At 40.3% G+C, this 15,966-nt stretch overlaps 2 protein-coding genes and 1 long non-coding RNA gene across 3 annotated transcripts in view; 2 read left to right on the top strand and 1 right to left on the bottom strand.

Annotated features, from left to right (window-relative positions):
- The window catches only part of LOC139441573 (uncharacterized), a 395,726-nt gene that overhangs the window by 272,690 nt on the left and 107,070 nt on the right, over positions 1 to 15,966 (bottom strand). The window lies entirely within an intron of this gene.
- On the top strand, positions 41 to 14,652 carry LOC139441585 (uncharacterized). The gene is made up of 3 exons (XM_071222397.1): positions 41 to 126; positions 9,731 to 10,008; positions 12,913 to 14,652. The coding sequence occupies exons 2-3, from the start codon at positions 9,768 to 9,770 to the stop codon at positions 14,310 to 14,312; spliced, it is 1,641 nt and encodes a 546-aa protein (XP_071078498.1). The 5' UTR covers positions 41 to 126; positions 9,731 to 9,767; the 3' UTR covers positions 14,313 to 14,652.
- Positions 2,682 to 4,330, top strand: LOC139441598 (uncharacterized protein KIAA1958-like). Its single transcript, XM_071222410.1, has 4 exons — positions 2,682 to 3,024; positions 3,258 to 3,504; positions 3,717 to 3,949; positions 4,167 to 4,330. Exons 1-4 carry the CDS (start codon positions 2,682 to 2,684, stop codon positions 4,328 to 4,330), a joined length of 987 nt encoding a protein of 328 aa, XP_071078511.1.

The raw sequence follows: 15,966 nt of genomic DNA, 5'->3' as shown, positions 1-15,966 counted from the left end.
CAGCTTGAATCGAGAGTTACCCGCCCTTAGTTAGACGACTGGAATCGCGAAAGAAAGAAAACAGATGTGCGAAATATTGGTTGTCATTTTCAAGTCGTTCTTTCTAATTTATTTTTCAAAACAAAGGTAATGAATGGGACATCTGGAACGTTTTTAGCAGGTTTGACTTATATTTACGTCAGAAATGACAATATAAGATGGGCTGAAGGTTTGCAGACGACGCTTTCGTCGTATCAATACTATCATGACGGATGTCATTTCCAGAGTGAGGCCTCGTCAGGCGTGGATAAAAAATACAACATACACGACCTCAGTCGCTATTCTTAAGTCTGTTATATCATAAACTCAATCCACGTTTCAACCTACGTTTGCATGATGTGTAATGTATGCACAGAATATAAAATGCACATTACTATTTATGGAACATAGACCATACTATTTATGGAACATAGAACATACTATTTATGGATCATAGACCATACTATTTATGGAACATAGATCATTTATAAAATGACTGTATGGGGAACTAGGCCAATATATAGATACATTAGCCTCATTTGGTTTGCACTAGAGACACATAATCAACCATCAGTTGAATTGGATAATAATACATATTTAACTGGTTCATTCTAACAAACTATTTAGGTGTTATTTCATTTAACTGTGCAGGTTAAAGGGACAGGACATTGACTGTTCTGAAGCTTTTTTTATAAACAACAGCTGAAGACCCCCATGCTTACTCAGCTCTCGCCTTATTTCTTTTCTGCTTCGGGGCAGTCAGGTAGCTCAGTGGTTAAAGTGTTTGCTCGTCACGCTGAAGACCCGGTTTCGATTCCCGACATGGGTACAATGTGTGAAGCCCATTTCTGGTGTCCCCCGCCGTGATATTGCTGGAATATTGCTAAAAGTGGTGTAAAATCAAACTCACTCACTCATTTCTGCATCAGTGACCACACAGAGCGGGTGTAGGCATATCACGTGACCGGAGCGAGCTAGAGTTAATTCTAAGCCTGCCACTAGTTCTTATGATGATAACATATAGCAAAACCCTTAAAAATGGCAAATTTCTTCTAGTCCTTATAGTACCTTAACTAAAGGGAAGTTTGGCAAGGCCTTTAGGACCAGTGGCAATTTCTATCGCTGATGCCTGTTGGGATGGTGTCACAGGTCTTTCGTAGGGAGTCATTTTTACAAGATATCATTTGATGTCAGATTTCAAAATAAATTAATTTTTTTGTCCCAAACATGTTATTTTTTTCCACTAATCCTACTTTTAAATCATATTTTAAGTATGTATCAACTATCAGCACTTTCCAGGGACTATCTAGGATTCAAAACTAAATGCTCCTGGCTTGCAATTTGGGAAAAATCATTGTTCAAAATTTTGATATTTTTAAAAATCTAATTTTCTTAAATTCAGGTGACTATGCTTGTCGTAAAAGGCTCGCTGACTTGGTTGATGCATGTCATCAATCCCAATTGCGTGGATCGATGATCATGATGTCAATCACTGGATTGTCTGGTCCAGACTCGATTATTTACAGACCGCCGTTATATTGCTGGAATACTTCTGAGTGCGGTGTTAAACAACAAACCAACCAACCAACTTAAATTCAGAAGGTTTGTAACATTATTCGATGCAATATTATATAAAACAAAGCATAAAAACAACTTCCTCTTTATTGGTCCTGTTAACAGTGAACTGCAGATTAAATTTAATTGAGTTATTACATGAGTTCGAAAATATATTCTTCCAATTTGGGAATTTTTATCAACATTTGCTGCAGACTTTGGGCCGAATACCTGCCTCTGAGCAGGTCTAGGTAAATCCTTCCACGCCATGATATGACTTGACTATGGTGTTAAACCCAACTCACTCAATCACTATTTGTGCAGGATTTTGTCTGATTAAATCTTAATAATTATTTGATTTGAAGTTTACACAATATATTTTTCCATTGGACGAGAGGTTGGTCACATGACTGAGAAATTGACGTTCATTAGTGTATGAAAGACGCAATTTGACGTTCATATGTTTTTCGCGAGACTGTGTTCTTGAAATGACGTAAACACAGACGGACTTCTTCCCCATTCCTGGGAAACCCCTGGGTATTTCCTAATGAGAATAAATACAGAAGCGTTGTTTCTGATCATTTAGACCCTTTAGTCTTGAAGTGTAGGATCAAAACCGCGTCGGAGGTGTTGTTTGGGAAGTATGCCCGCGGATTTTACTAATTGGTATTAACATGAATTCATTGATATTTACTGTTGAGAGTTTAACTGCAACACGCGGGGAGTACATCCGCGCGCTGCACGTGACGCACATGCTTCAGGCCCGTTGTAACAATTAGCGCACATGGTTCAAGCCAGTCGAATGAATTCCACTGAAGAGGATGGACGCTGACAACAACGATATATTTCTGACGCAGTCAGTTTTTAAAGAATCAGCATCCTGTGCTGAAAAAGACAAGGAAAGTGATGACTTTAAATTCTGTTTTGGAGATCCACTCTCTGAGCGTGAAATAGCCAAGAAAATTGAGATCTGTGTCCCTAGAACAACACGTTATAAAAATGACTGGGCATTCTCAACATTTAAACGGTGGCAAGAAGAACGCAAGTCATGGTCAATTGCGGACAATTTGGAATTACCGCAAAAGTGCTTGACAGAGGATATAGTCGAAATGAGCCTATCTACTATAAACACCGCTTTCAAATATTTCCTTTTTGAGGCGAGGAAACTGGACGGCACGCAGTACACGGCGGACACTGTACATGGACTGTTTACCGCTCTTCAGAGTGGCTTGAGGCGAAAGGACATTAATTTGTTCGAGGATCAACAGTTTGAAGAGAGCAGAACATGTCTGGACGCTTTAATGAAGGAACTTTCTAAAAAAGGACTGGGCAGCTCTGCCAGGAAGAAAACTGAAACTATATCAATGGACGTCGAAGAGCGCTTGTGGAGTAGCGGTTCATTAGGCGAAGACGACCCTCGGCAACTTGTGGATACGGTTCTTTATCTTACCGGTAAGTAGAGTAAATCACACAGTTGTTTTTCTTTATATCTTCGAAAATCACTTTTACAAATAGTATAAACTAAATCATTGGAATTTGTTCATTCACATATAAAATTGAAATATTAATGTGTGAACCTTTTTGAACACAAAAGTTTAACAGTTTGTTGAATTTATTAACTGAATTTTCATTATTGTTCATATTTGCCGTTGTCTAAAATACACATTTTCAAAACATTTACACAGGTTTGCATTTCGCACTGCGAGGAGGAAGAGAGCATAGAGCGCCGAGGCTGTTCTCGAACCCCCAAATAACAGGTCCCCACACTGACGATAATGGCAGAAAGTATCTACTCTCCACGGAAGACGCGTCAAAGACTAATCACGGCGGCCTGAAGCACAGGAAGCTGGTACTGAAACATGTTCGAGCGTATGAGAACACGGACAACCCTAAAAGATGTTTTGTGCGTCTCTTTGAAAAGTACACTTTGTGGTAAGTGTTAAAAACACCAATGCATATTGCATGTATTACCTACGTTTATTTAGGTGTTTGGGAATTATGTATTTGATAATCGGTATATATAAATCTTGACTACATTCTAAATTTTGAATGAAATTTTTAGAAGGTGGAGTCTCAGCCCACTCATTGCATTGTTTCACAAAAACAAATGTTACAAGTGTCCCTTTCTATCTTATTTTCCCCAGCAAACCTGGTGAACATACTGAATACTTCTACTTCACTCCAAGAAGGACTAGAACGTCGAAAGACTGGTATACTGCAAATGCCATCTGCCACTACACCTTACAAGTTACCGTCAAAAGACTGTGCAAGACGTCCGTTATTGAGGACATGAAGACAAGCCATTCCTTGAGAGCCACGGCAGCCACTCGATTGTATCAAGGTGACGTTGATGAACAAATGATTTGCGAAATTACCGGTAGTTTGATAAACTTTTTAGTCCTGCAGTAATAAGAAATTGTTATTCAGCAAAAGTCTTAACATTTCAAAGAAATATTTTTTCCAAACCAGTAAGATGGTCTTTTTATTTATGATATATATGGTAATGTTGGTGTTTTTGGAATCTCTAATAGTTTTTAAGTGTATTTGTATGCTGTTTGTGTAATACTTTCAGTAATCTAAACAATTTGTTTCAGGACATCGGAGCGACGCTGTTCGAAATTACAAGAGAACTTCTGACAACCAAAAGGCAACGGTCTCTGACATACTTAGTATGTCCAAAAAAATGAACTTGCCATCACGTGAAGAAGCTGATCCAAAAAGAGCAGATGACCAAAGACCTGAAGACAAACTAAATTGAACTGTGACGCTCAATTTCAATTTCAACTAATATCAATAAATAGTTGAGCCATGTTCTGTTGTTTTTTTTCATGCAGAAAGGTAATTCAATACAGAGGGTATACTTCGGAACAAAAATCGGGCTTTCAGTAGAAAATCTCCCTGGATTTCTTGCAGAAAGCCCGGGGCTTACCCTGGGAATGCCCGGGGATTACTCTAGGAATGCCCGGGGATTACCCTAGGAATGCCCGGTAAACTACCAGTAGAGGTTTAGTCAGTAAAAGAAGACCCTGGCGAGACAATAGAGTGACGTCACTAGAGGTTTATAAGTCAACTTTTTAGCATACATTGAGAAACGTGAGAGAGTTTGACTGCATGATCGTTCACAAATATCCTCGCTACAACCCCTACTTGTAAACAAAATGAAGAAATGCACATCCAAACTATCGTAGTATTGACTCAATCCATGTCTGGACTACAGTGGTCATCTACAGGAATCTATAAATCTACCGTAATATCTATTTGACACAACTCTATAATCACCACCAATGATCGGCCAATTGATCAATGATGACATGTAACCGCAACAGGTTCATTAACAACTTCAGAATTCTCTCCTGTCAAATTTTTTGTGTCAGCCATTTTGGCATCTTTTACTTGATGTAAATGTATTACGACGCTCTCTCATTCTGACAGACTTACTGAGGTAGTTCCTAACACCTTTCTACTGATGATATTATTTCAATACATTTGTTGGAAACAAACTACAACAGATGTTCCTGTAGAGCAAGTTGAGCATACATACGCTCACTCCACCTCTCTTTTTGAGAAAGTATTTTATCCGGCAAAACAGCTGGTTGTATGCTGTCTGTGTAAACAGAGGGCGGTCGGGTAGCCTAGTGGTTAAAGCGTTCATTCGTCACGCCGAAGACCCAGGTTTAATTCCCAACATGGGTACAATGTGTGAAGCCCATTACTGGTGTCCCCCGCCGTGATATTGCTGGAATATTGCTAAAAGCGGCGTAAAATCATACTCACTCACTCACTGTGTAAACATGTCGTCACACTAGATTCTAAACAAAATTGTGTATAGATCTAGATCTACATTCTTCGAGTATAAAATAGTTATATGAAAATTATAAGAATTGACTTTCACTTTGTGTAAGTTCGTTAGAGGATGAACCTTCATAGAGTGATGGCCGAACATTGTATGAACGTCATCGCAAGCTCTCAGGTACTGATAATTTATTCAAATGTTCACCGAGGTTTATTTTTTTATTTTCCACATGGATTCAATATTAGGAATGGCCTCCAGCAATCCATGCTTAAATACATAGGGAGGTCAGGACCGGTGTCATCGTACCTCCCCAAGTCATTAATGATTTACTTGAGCATTCACTGGCCCAAAATTTATGACTTGTGATCTCCCAGTTAAGATTGGTTTGGTTGGTTTGTTGCTTTACGCCGCACTCAGCAATATTCCAGCAATCTGTAAATAATCGAGTCTGGACCAGACAATCCAGTGATTGATATCATGAGCATCAATCTACGCAATTGGGATCGATGAAATGCATCAATCAAGTCAGCGAGCCTGACCACGCGATCACCTCTTACGACAAGCATTGTCGCCCTTTACGGCAGGCATGGGTTGCTGAAGACCCATTCTACCCAACAGAACTTCTGATCAATGATTAATATTTTTGTGTGTAGGCTTTGTATTTAAGACGTGCAAAAAGTTAGCTCCTTCATGCCAAACTGTAACTAGCAGTGACTGTGTATAGACACAGCTCCAAAGCTTGAAACTATTGCCGAGTCGTCTAAGGCACCGCGATTCGCTGTGCAGAGTTGCGTCCCTTGGGCACGCCAGAAACCTATGATTGTGGGTTCGAATCCAGGTTCGCCCCGATTATGTTTCTAGGTTTGTCAGCACCATACCCGTGCTCGTGGGTTTCACCGAAGTGGTAAACGTCTGAAACCTGCATCACTTCGGGCTTTCCTCCAACATTAAGCTGACACGCCGCGATATAACTGGAATACTGTTAAAAGCGGCGTTAACCCCAACTCACTCACTCACTCACTCACTCACTGAAATTATTACAGCTCTCAGGAACTGGACTAGCTCCTGCTTCAAGGGAGGTAACTCTATAACCAGCAACTACAGATCCACCTTATGTTACATAATAGTCTAATTTGGTGTTGGCAACACTGGTTAGGAATGAACTTACAATGTTTTTTTAATGATTTCACCCCTTGTCATGTTTTGAAAATGATTATGTCTCCTCAGTACCTAAGAATCTATTGCTAATCATGTGCCCATAGTGTTATTGGACTAGTGGATTGAAGATAGTTCATGTAGTTAGTTGTTAATCTAATTATTTCTTCGTTTGGCACATATGAGGAGAAATATCTGTAAGGAAAGCTCTAATAATTGATTTTAAAAATGTGTAAATCAATAATAAAATTACTCCCTCAGTGGGTGCATTGTTGCTTAAGTCGTCTTTGGTGCTGCTATTTGCTGAGCAGAGTTACATACCTTGAGTGTGCCAGGATGTCATTATTTGTACGTGAGATCGAATCTCAGATTAAGTGTAACTGATTCCTATGAAATTCTGAAGTAAGAATTTGGTGATGAGGATTAATCTTCACTGTAGCATTATTTCAGATTTATATCTTCAAGTTGTTTGGTAGGTGGTTGAACAATCTCATTAAAATCAGATCTTAGAGGAAATCCCATTATGGGTCACGTCAGAACGACCTTTCAGCCGACCAATCAGAGCGTCGCTTACCAGATCATGAAAGTGACAGTCGGAATGTGTTTTCTCATCATGCAACCTCGAAAACCTTAACACGATATTCCAAACGACAGTCACGGCCCGTACGACTGATTCCATCAATATCATCGTTTATCTCTCGCTTCCGTGTGTCAAACATTTAAACGGAGGAGGCGTTGCACAGTACATGGGAAGTACTGTCATACAATTTCAACCATATATTAGACATTCCGGAATGTTCGTTTGTTCAGTTTTCAAAATTTTAATCGAGAACTGTGCTAACATGAATTTCAAGCGTAGTCTGAAATGGAAGTCGCCAGGCTGAAACAAGTACCGTAAAGCTCGAGAAAGCTGCTTTCTAATTTGCTGATGTTTGTCATTTCAGTGGTTGGTCAAAGTTCGCGAAAGGTCGTTCTGACGTGACCGGTAATGGGATGTCCTCAGATCTTTATTTAGTGATAGCGAGAACTAAGATCTGATTTTAATGAGATTGGTGGTTGAAACACACACAAAACCTGTGAACCTGTCTTCAAGCAGTTCCGAAGAGAAGTCTTAGCTGCTCAGGTGAAGAAAACTTCTTCTTTTTTTATGAATGACAAGTCAAAATGGCCATATGCTGAGCATAGTACCTTACTTTTAGGGTATTTTTGTCTTTATATAAAATTATTGAAATTTAATAGATGTATATATAATTAGGGCTGTGTATTGGAAAAAATATTTTATTGCAATATATTTTTGTTCAGGTATCTGTATTGCGATGTATTGGGAGCTTATGTGTTTGACACTGATTGTACATGGAGATCCTATTTTTTACATACTAATGTAAATATTACTCAGCTTTGTCAGTCAGTTGTCAGTTGTACAATGCAGTCCTAAATATAATTCTGTTTCATATTTGTGATATTTCGCATCCAACCATGCGTAGTTTACAGGTAGAGCTCGACCTCATGTCTTGTTAAAAAATGGTACTTGTTGTTACCCTGACTGACCCTCGGCAGTAAGGGGCTAAAACTGGTCTGCTCTGAGTCAGTATTCTGTGTCTGAGTGGGATATTCGTGTTAAACTGCGGCATGGTGTCTCAGTGGGTTAGCAGTCCGGACTAGTACAAGCAGCCAAACACACACGTGCATGCACATCGCTATATAAGTGCAATAATCTTTGACACGACGTTAAACCCCATTTCACCTCACCTCACTTGGTCCTGTGCACAGCACACTGGTCACACAAATCAGTTACAGGTTACAGTTAAGTTGTTGGCGGCGGAGAGTCCTTGGATGGGTGACCGCTTTCAAGAGATAGATCTAGGGCTTCGGTCCAGCTCCACATTGAAGCACATGTGCTGCATGTGGTGTCTCCTTTTTGCTTGTAACTTTGTTCAAAGTATGCCTCTGTTCACCCATCAGTGAATGGGTACCCGGTAGGATGAGGTAATAAAGTTGCTGCTGTTCTAGCATTTCACAGGCAGCTGGGGTAGTAAATGAAAACTCACTGACCAGGGTAATAATTGTGCAGGGCTTTGAGCATACATTGCTTATGAAGTTATTTGGTTTACACGCTCACTGTTGTTGTTGTAGTTGTTGTTGTTGTTGTTGTTGTTGTTGTTGTAGTTGTTGTTGTTGGGTCCAATTTTACCTTGACCTACAAAACTAAGGGCCCAGTAAACTAATATCAAGGGTTCTAAGAACAGGATCCTCATATTTCCTGGAAGAACTTTTTACAGGGAATATGAGGGTCCTGCAAAGTAATGGAATGGTGTAGTGTACTGTACTGTAAGACTGAACAATTACTTTAATTGCAGGAACTTTATAACTCTTGTCAAGAATTTGGTACAATGAATATTATTGTGCATCCCTTGCAACTCAATAATATATGCTTTTCTACCTCCTTTCTTTTCATACTGGACGCACATATCTGCGTCTTGTACATCTTCCCGAGGCAAGAGAGTTAACTGACCATAAAAGTCCAGTTTCCACCCTTGCCGAACTAGGCTGGAATTATGGAGTTACATTTTGTCTGGACTAACGAGTCTATGCATAGTCCAATCAAAATCCCGCATCAAAATCAAAATCTGGTTCGTAAACTGTCGTGCAGATTTCGGTCGATTGCACCGCATCTCATTGTCAAGAGATATTTTCAAAATCTTTTCATGTTATTAATCAAGGTGCTCATGTGATTTGATGCATTTCACGATGCAAGACCCGTTTTATCACAATATAGATCTTGATCATCGATCAGATCATCCTCACTGAGCGCCACCATTTTGTGTGAAGCAAACGCAAGTGATAAGAGAGGTGGAATCTGATTGGTCCCATAGGAGAGGCTTAGAAGGGACATAACTCGTAATAGCCACTGGTGACGCTACGATCGAGCCCAGTAATTCCAGCTTAGTTCGGCAAGGGTGGAAACTGGACTTTTAAAGTCAGTTAACTCTCTTGCCTCGGGAAGATGCAATAATATATGCTTTTCTACCTCCTTTCTATTCATCTACTCGTACTGGACGCACATTTCTGCGTCTTGTAAGACCCGGTGCAGGTATATATATATTGTTATTTTAATGGTTTTTTTCCAAATGAACTGGTAATTCCAAATACATTTGACTCCATATTGACTGTTGTGCATATTGCTTTTATCTGTAATCCAATCTTTTGCAGTGTGTGACTTCCAAGAGAGCGGTGGAGTCCCGTTGTCATGGATGATGAAGCTACTACTCACCATGGCAACAGGAAACACAAGATGAAGGGGACACTGGAAGAGCCTGAGGAAGAACAAGCAATTCCTGATGGTTGCGTCGACTTCGAGGTGGAATTTGAGAAGATTGCTCATGAGAGAGAAGCTCGAGATAAGCTGCAGAAGAAATATGACAAGCTGAAAAGAATCTACTTGAAGTTGCAGCAGAAGTACCTGGAGAAGGAGGAGCAGAAAACTCAAGGTTGGCTTCAGGGATGCTGAACTTTCTTCTGATTGTTTATTTACTTTAAAACCTGCTGAAAATGAATTTATCATCGGATCAAATTCTTTTGTTACGTTTTTGGACAATCTCATTAAAATCAAATCTTAGTTCTTGCTTCCGCTTAACAAAGATCTGAGAACATCCCATTACGGGTCACGTCAAAGCGACCTTGTGCAAACTTTGACCGGCGAATGGATTGACCAATCAGAAGGCAGCTTTCTTGTGCTTTCTCAAAGCTCTGATAAGTCAGATGAAAGGTCGTCCTAACGTGACCCCTAATGGGGTGTCTTCAGATCTTTGTTTAGCGGTAGCAAGAACTAAGGTCGGATTTTACTGAGATTGTTTTTTGGATGGCTATGTTTATCGTGATTAACAATGGGTCTGACGTAACACAGACATTGTAAATACCCGGATGGTGGCTTGTTTTTTTAGATAAAGTGGTCTCTTATAATTGAGTGAGATGTTTTACAGTTGTTCCTGTGATCAGCAAGAAAACTATGAATGTTTCTTATCTTTCCGAAAACCCTTAATACAGGGTTTTTAACATTATAATTTTGAAGAAAAAAATATATTTAGTTCATCTGACTAAAAAGTCAAGTGAACTTATATCATGGCCTGCTTGCCTGGGTCTGTTGTTGTCATCGATGCTGTCGTCTGTAAACATCTTCTCAGAAACCACTGGCCCAATGAAACTGAAACTTCACGTAATTGTTACTACCAGCGATGACACCTGAATTTGTTTAAAAGCTTTGAATCCATTTTTCAATATGGTCACAAAGCAGTTATATTGAAAAAGCTTTTTGTGTCCATTGTGTCATTTTTGTTCAAAATCTCATGACATTTGGTGTAGTTAGTAGTGACACAATATTTCCCTTATTTGGCTTCCAAGGAAGACCTAATGGTTTGGAATCCCAGATAAATCCCTGATACATATCGCGATGTAAAGATCCGGGGTAGAATAGGTCTTCAGTAACCCATGCTTGCCGTAAAAGGCGACTATGCTTGTCGTAAGAGGCAACCAACAGGTTCGGGTGGTCAGGCTTGCTGATTTGGTTGATGCATGTCATGGTACCCCAATTGGCTGGATCGATGCTCATGATGTCAATCACTAGTTTTTGTGGCCCAGACTCAATTATTTACAGATCGCTGTCATATAGCTGAAATATTGCAGAGTGCGGCATTAAACAACAAACAAACTAAATTGGCAAAGTTATCAGTTAGCAGTGGCCATAACAGCCATTTTAAACATCTTGGTTCATTACTTATCCATTCCATCATTTCCTGCTTTCAGTATTTTGTTGGTGCCGTAACCATGATAACATTAAGGTACATTTGTTGGAATATTTTCATATTTGGCACCACTTGACAGACACAAAATGTTTTAGGAGAACTGATTTTTTCTTGATCTAGTAGGCACTTTGGACTAGACAAGGATTTTCCCAGCAATAATTTTGCTGACAATTTGATTTCACAATTTCCTTAGGTAGCGTAGTGGTTCAAGTGTTTGATCGTTACTCAAAAGACCCGGGTGATTCCCCACATGGGTACAATGTGTGAAGCCCATTTCTGCTGTCCCCTGCCGTGATATTACTGGATTATTGCCAAAAGCGGCGTTAAACAATACTCGCTCACTCATCAACATTCAGCTCAGCTACAAAAACCTGTGGCTCTTTTCTTCAACAAACAGGTGTTTTGTAGACATGTCTTTGGGGATTTATCAAACCCTGCTCTGAGGCCAATATCCAGCACCAAATCTGCAGCAGATGTCAGTTATCATTTTCAGTTAGAATTAACATTCCCATTTCAAGTATTAAGGGCCCCTCTCCAGTAAGTGCACCCCAACCAACTTCTCGACCAATCTGTAAGTAATCTCTATGAAAGCCCCTGTAAATTTACGGCATAGTCCATATTTTTGTGTGTACATGATTGATGTTTCTCTACAAACAAGCATAGAAGGTGTGTATATAAAGAGGCGACTAACGGGATCGGGTGGTCAGGCTCGCTGACTTGGTTGATGCATGTCATTGATCCCAATTGTGTGGATCGATGCTCATGATATGGATTGTCTGGTCCAGACTCGATTATTTACAGACCGCCTTCATATAGCTGGAATATTGCTGAGTGCGGCGTTAAACAACCAACCAACCAACTGGAACTTTTCACTTTTCTTGTTCACTGAAAATAATTGATGGTTAACTTTTAAGATGCTCTCCCCTTTGGCACTTTTCTCCGCACCCAGCGGCTCATATTATGGCCAATGCAATATAATAGTTATTCCTGATGTTGTGAGACCGCCTCCATGGTCTAATGGTAGACTGTCCGCCCAGAGAGCGGAAGGTCTGTGGTTCGTTCCCCGACCGCGTCATACCAAAAGACGTGAGATGATGGTACTTGTTGTTACTCGGCATTAAGGGGCTAAAACAAGGACTGGTCGGCTCGGAGTCAGTATACTGTGTCTGAGTGGGGTATTCATGTTAAACTGCGGCATGGTATCTCAGTGAGGTAGCACTATAAATCGAAATCAGTCCTGACTAGTACAAGCAGCCACACACACACCTACACGTGCATGCATGTCGCTATATAAGTGCAATAATCTTTGTTACGACGTTAAACCCCATTTCACCTCACCTCCTAATGTTGTGGCTTTGCAGATGTGACTTGTATGTCACTGATAATAGGACCAATAAAGTGCTTTGACATTGAATTAATTGCAATATTAAACATGTTAACCTAGCTCTGAATTTAAGAAAATTAGAACTTTGAAAAATCCTTAATGTTCAACAAAATGTTGTTTTGTTTCCCAGTTTGCCTGCCAAGGACGCTTGGTTTGGGACGCTGTATGAGCTCTGCATCTGTTACTCATTTGCATCTTTCCAATTCCAGTTAAGGTTCCCGCCCAAGAGGTCGTCACCATCAAAGAGGAGCCTGAGGAGGAGCCTGATGAGAATCAACCTTGTCTGACCTTGAGCCAACCAACCGAAGCCCAAGCTATTGAGAAAAAGAACATGTCTCGAATAGCCCCCAAAAGGAAATGCTCTCCGAGGAAATCGCAAATCCAGGCCAATGCAGCTCTGGATGTGACACGGGTCATCGAGTCAGAAGTCCCAGAAGACGATGAGGAGGTGAAAGGAAAAGCAACCAATTACAGGAAGGCTAAAGGCAGACGTAAATCATCTAAGCCTCGAAAGAAAGACGAGGGAAAGAAAGATTGCAGGAAAGATGAAAAGAATGATGGAAAAAAGGAAGCAGTAAAGTGTCTGGAGGAGACGGATGGACGTTCTCAAGATGGTGATGATGGTTTGTGGTTGGATGTTGATGAGGGTGGAAAGTCGGATACAGAAGTCGTGCCTCAGAGGAAGAAACGGAAACGGAACATGAAACCTAGACATCCAGAAAAAGATAAAGAGAAGGAAAAGAAGGAGAAGAAGCAGGATTCCCAGGTCTTTAGATGCGAAACTTGTGGCAAATTCCTGTCCTCACGCCCAACATTGGAGAAGCATTATCGCATCCACACTGGCGAGCGGCCTTACCAGTGTGATGTTTGTGGCAAGAGCTTCAACTCACTCAGTTCGTTTACTAATCACACAAGAATTCATAATGGAATAAAGCCTTATAAGTGTCATTATTGTGAGAAATCGTTCACGGAAACAAGCCAACGAACAACTCATGAGCGCACCCACACCGGAGAGAAACCGTACATGTGTGACTTGTGTGGAGGTCGGTTTTCACTGCGAAGCTCCTTAGTGCGACATCGCCGCATTCACACGGGCGAGAAGCCGTATGTGTGTGGTGAATGCGGAGCTGCGTACTGTCAATACACCCAACTGTCTCATCACAAGAAGAAGTGTGGCCGACTCTCCGCCCTCCCAACCCTCACTCCCCTGCTCTATCAGAGTGACATGGCCGAATATCAGGCTGAGAAAGACTTGGGCGATGGCAAAGTTGGGAATCGGGTAAAAACGGAATCGGATTCTGATCCACCAAAAACAGTTCAGCAAAACAAAGACGAGGCAGAAGATCTCACAAACACAAAGCCTTGTCTACAAAAATCAAAAGCTGAATCTGAGAAAGAATTTCGATCTCACCCGGTTTGTAAACCTTTAGAGAGGGAATCGGTTATTTCGAACCCTGTCCCAAACTTTCAGCATTTTCAGCCATATGTACACCCATTAAATCATGCTTTATCTAACTTGCCACATTTCTCTCCCCAGGAACCTCTCTCTAGAGAAGCCATGGAGAGATTGTCAATTTCTCATGCACCATGGTTGCTTAATAATTCATAGTGCACAACATCTTTCGTGTTCAGTGGAGTACAAGTGTCTTGTTTGCATGGTAAAGATCATGTGTCAGTGTGTGATTTAGTGCACTTGGCTGCCTATTAATTCATTGTGCTCAACATTATCATGGTTCAATGGAATACAAGTGGCTTGTCAACATGGTCAAAATGTTTGTGTCAGTGTGTGATTTAGTGCTTCAGATATCAATCCTCACAAAAATGATTATTGAACATGTTTGATAAATTATGATCGTTTTGAGTCCTTTTTTGAAGAAGGCTTGTTAATAGAGGCTTAAAGCCTTGTGTTGAGCCCACTGGTATTAAAGAGGAGGCACCTCATTGTTGTTATTGGCCAATCATCCCGAGGCAAGCTTGTCCACTAGCCTATATCAAAGTCTAGTTTCTACCCTTGCCACATCAAGGCCACTTTTCTTGGCTCAACCCTGGCGCCACCTTGTGTAGAGCACGAGTTGTGCCCCTTGTAATGAAAACGGGATATCCAATCAGATCGCTGTTCTTATCTCGTATAGCTTCACAATGATGGCGACTACCATAGGTGACGATTTAGTCGATGAGATAAAGAAAACATTTGCGATTTCATCCCTGACACAAAAACACAGGCAATCATTGCAGGGTTTAAAATATGAAAAAGACATATTTGTGTCAACAAAGACAGGCAGCAGTAAATCACTTTCATACGAAGGTGTGCAGTCATGGATGATCATGATGATGATTTTGTTAATTGTTCTCTGATTGGACTATTGTTATGTGCTATAGTCCAATCGTATTTGGCATAGGAAAGTGGGCTTGATGTGGCAAGGGTGGAAACAAGACTTTCATAAAAAGGTTAGTGGATGCTCTTGTCAGGGAAGATGTTGAAGATGTTAATGTCCACCTCTCTGTATTCAGAATAGTTAACTTTTCTGAGATAATTGTTTTTAAAATCTACATGATTTTATTACTTTTCAATTTAAAACAGAAGTGTGCAATCCTTTTTTTCCCATCAAGTATAATAAGTGTGTTCTTACCTTACATGTAAAATACCTAAATTGCTGGGGAAAATATACTTGCCGTCATGGCAACAGACAACTTAGGCTTGTTGCTATGGGAATAAGATTTGCTGTACCTTCTCAGGAAATTATCTAGACCTGCTCAGAGGCTGGTACCTTTGAAGATCTGGATTAAGATTATTGTGTTTGTCGTAAAAGTAGCGTCAGAAATGTGCACTAGTCCTGAAGTCCTTGCCAAACTGCCCAAGTTAAGGTATCATAAGGACTAGTTGAAATTTGCCCTTTTTAAGGGTTTTGCTATATGTTATCATTATAAGGACTAGTGGACTAAAAATGTTAGTTTCTACTGCTGAAAAGGCGACTTAAGTGATCGTATGGTCAGGCTTGCTGACTTGGTTGGTGCATGTCATCATATCCATATTGCGTAGATCGATGCTCATGATATCAGTCATTGGATTACCTGGTCAAGATTGATTATTTACAGACCGCCTTGGTATAGCTGGAATATTGCTGATTGCAGCATTAAACAACAAACAAACAAATCAGAGGCTGATATTCAGCCTCAAGGCTGCAACAGATGTCCATTAAAATTCCCATATTGTAATTAAAACGTTCTTTATTTATGGTAACTGATATGATGACTTGGTCAGG

Source organism: Haliotis cracherodii, unplaced genomic scaffold (genome assembly GCF_022045235.1).
Source record: "Haliotis cracherodii isolate W230 unplaced genomic scaffold, xgHalCrac1.p SCAF_41, whole genome shotgun sequence".
NCBI lineage: Eukaryota > Metazoa > Mollusca > Gastropoda > Lepetellida > Haliotidae > Haliotis > Haliotis cracherodii.
The sequence above is the reverse complement of the archived record's forward strand: the minus strand, read 5'-3'. Positions and strand labels throughout refer to the sequence as shown.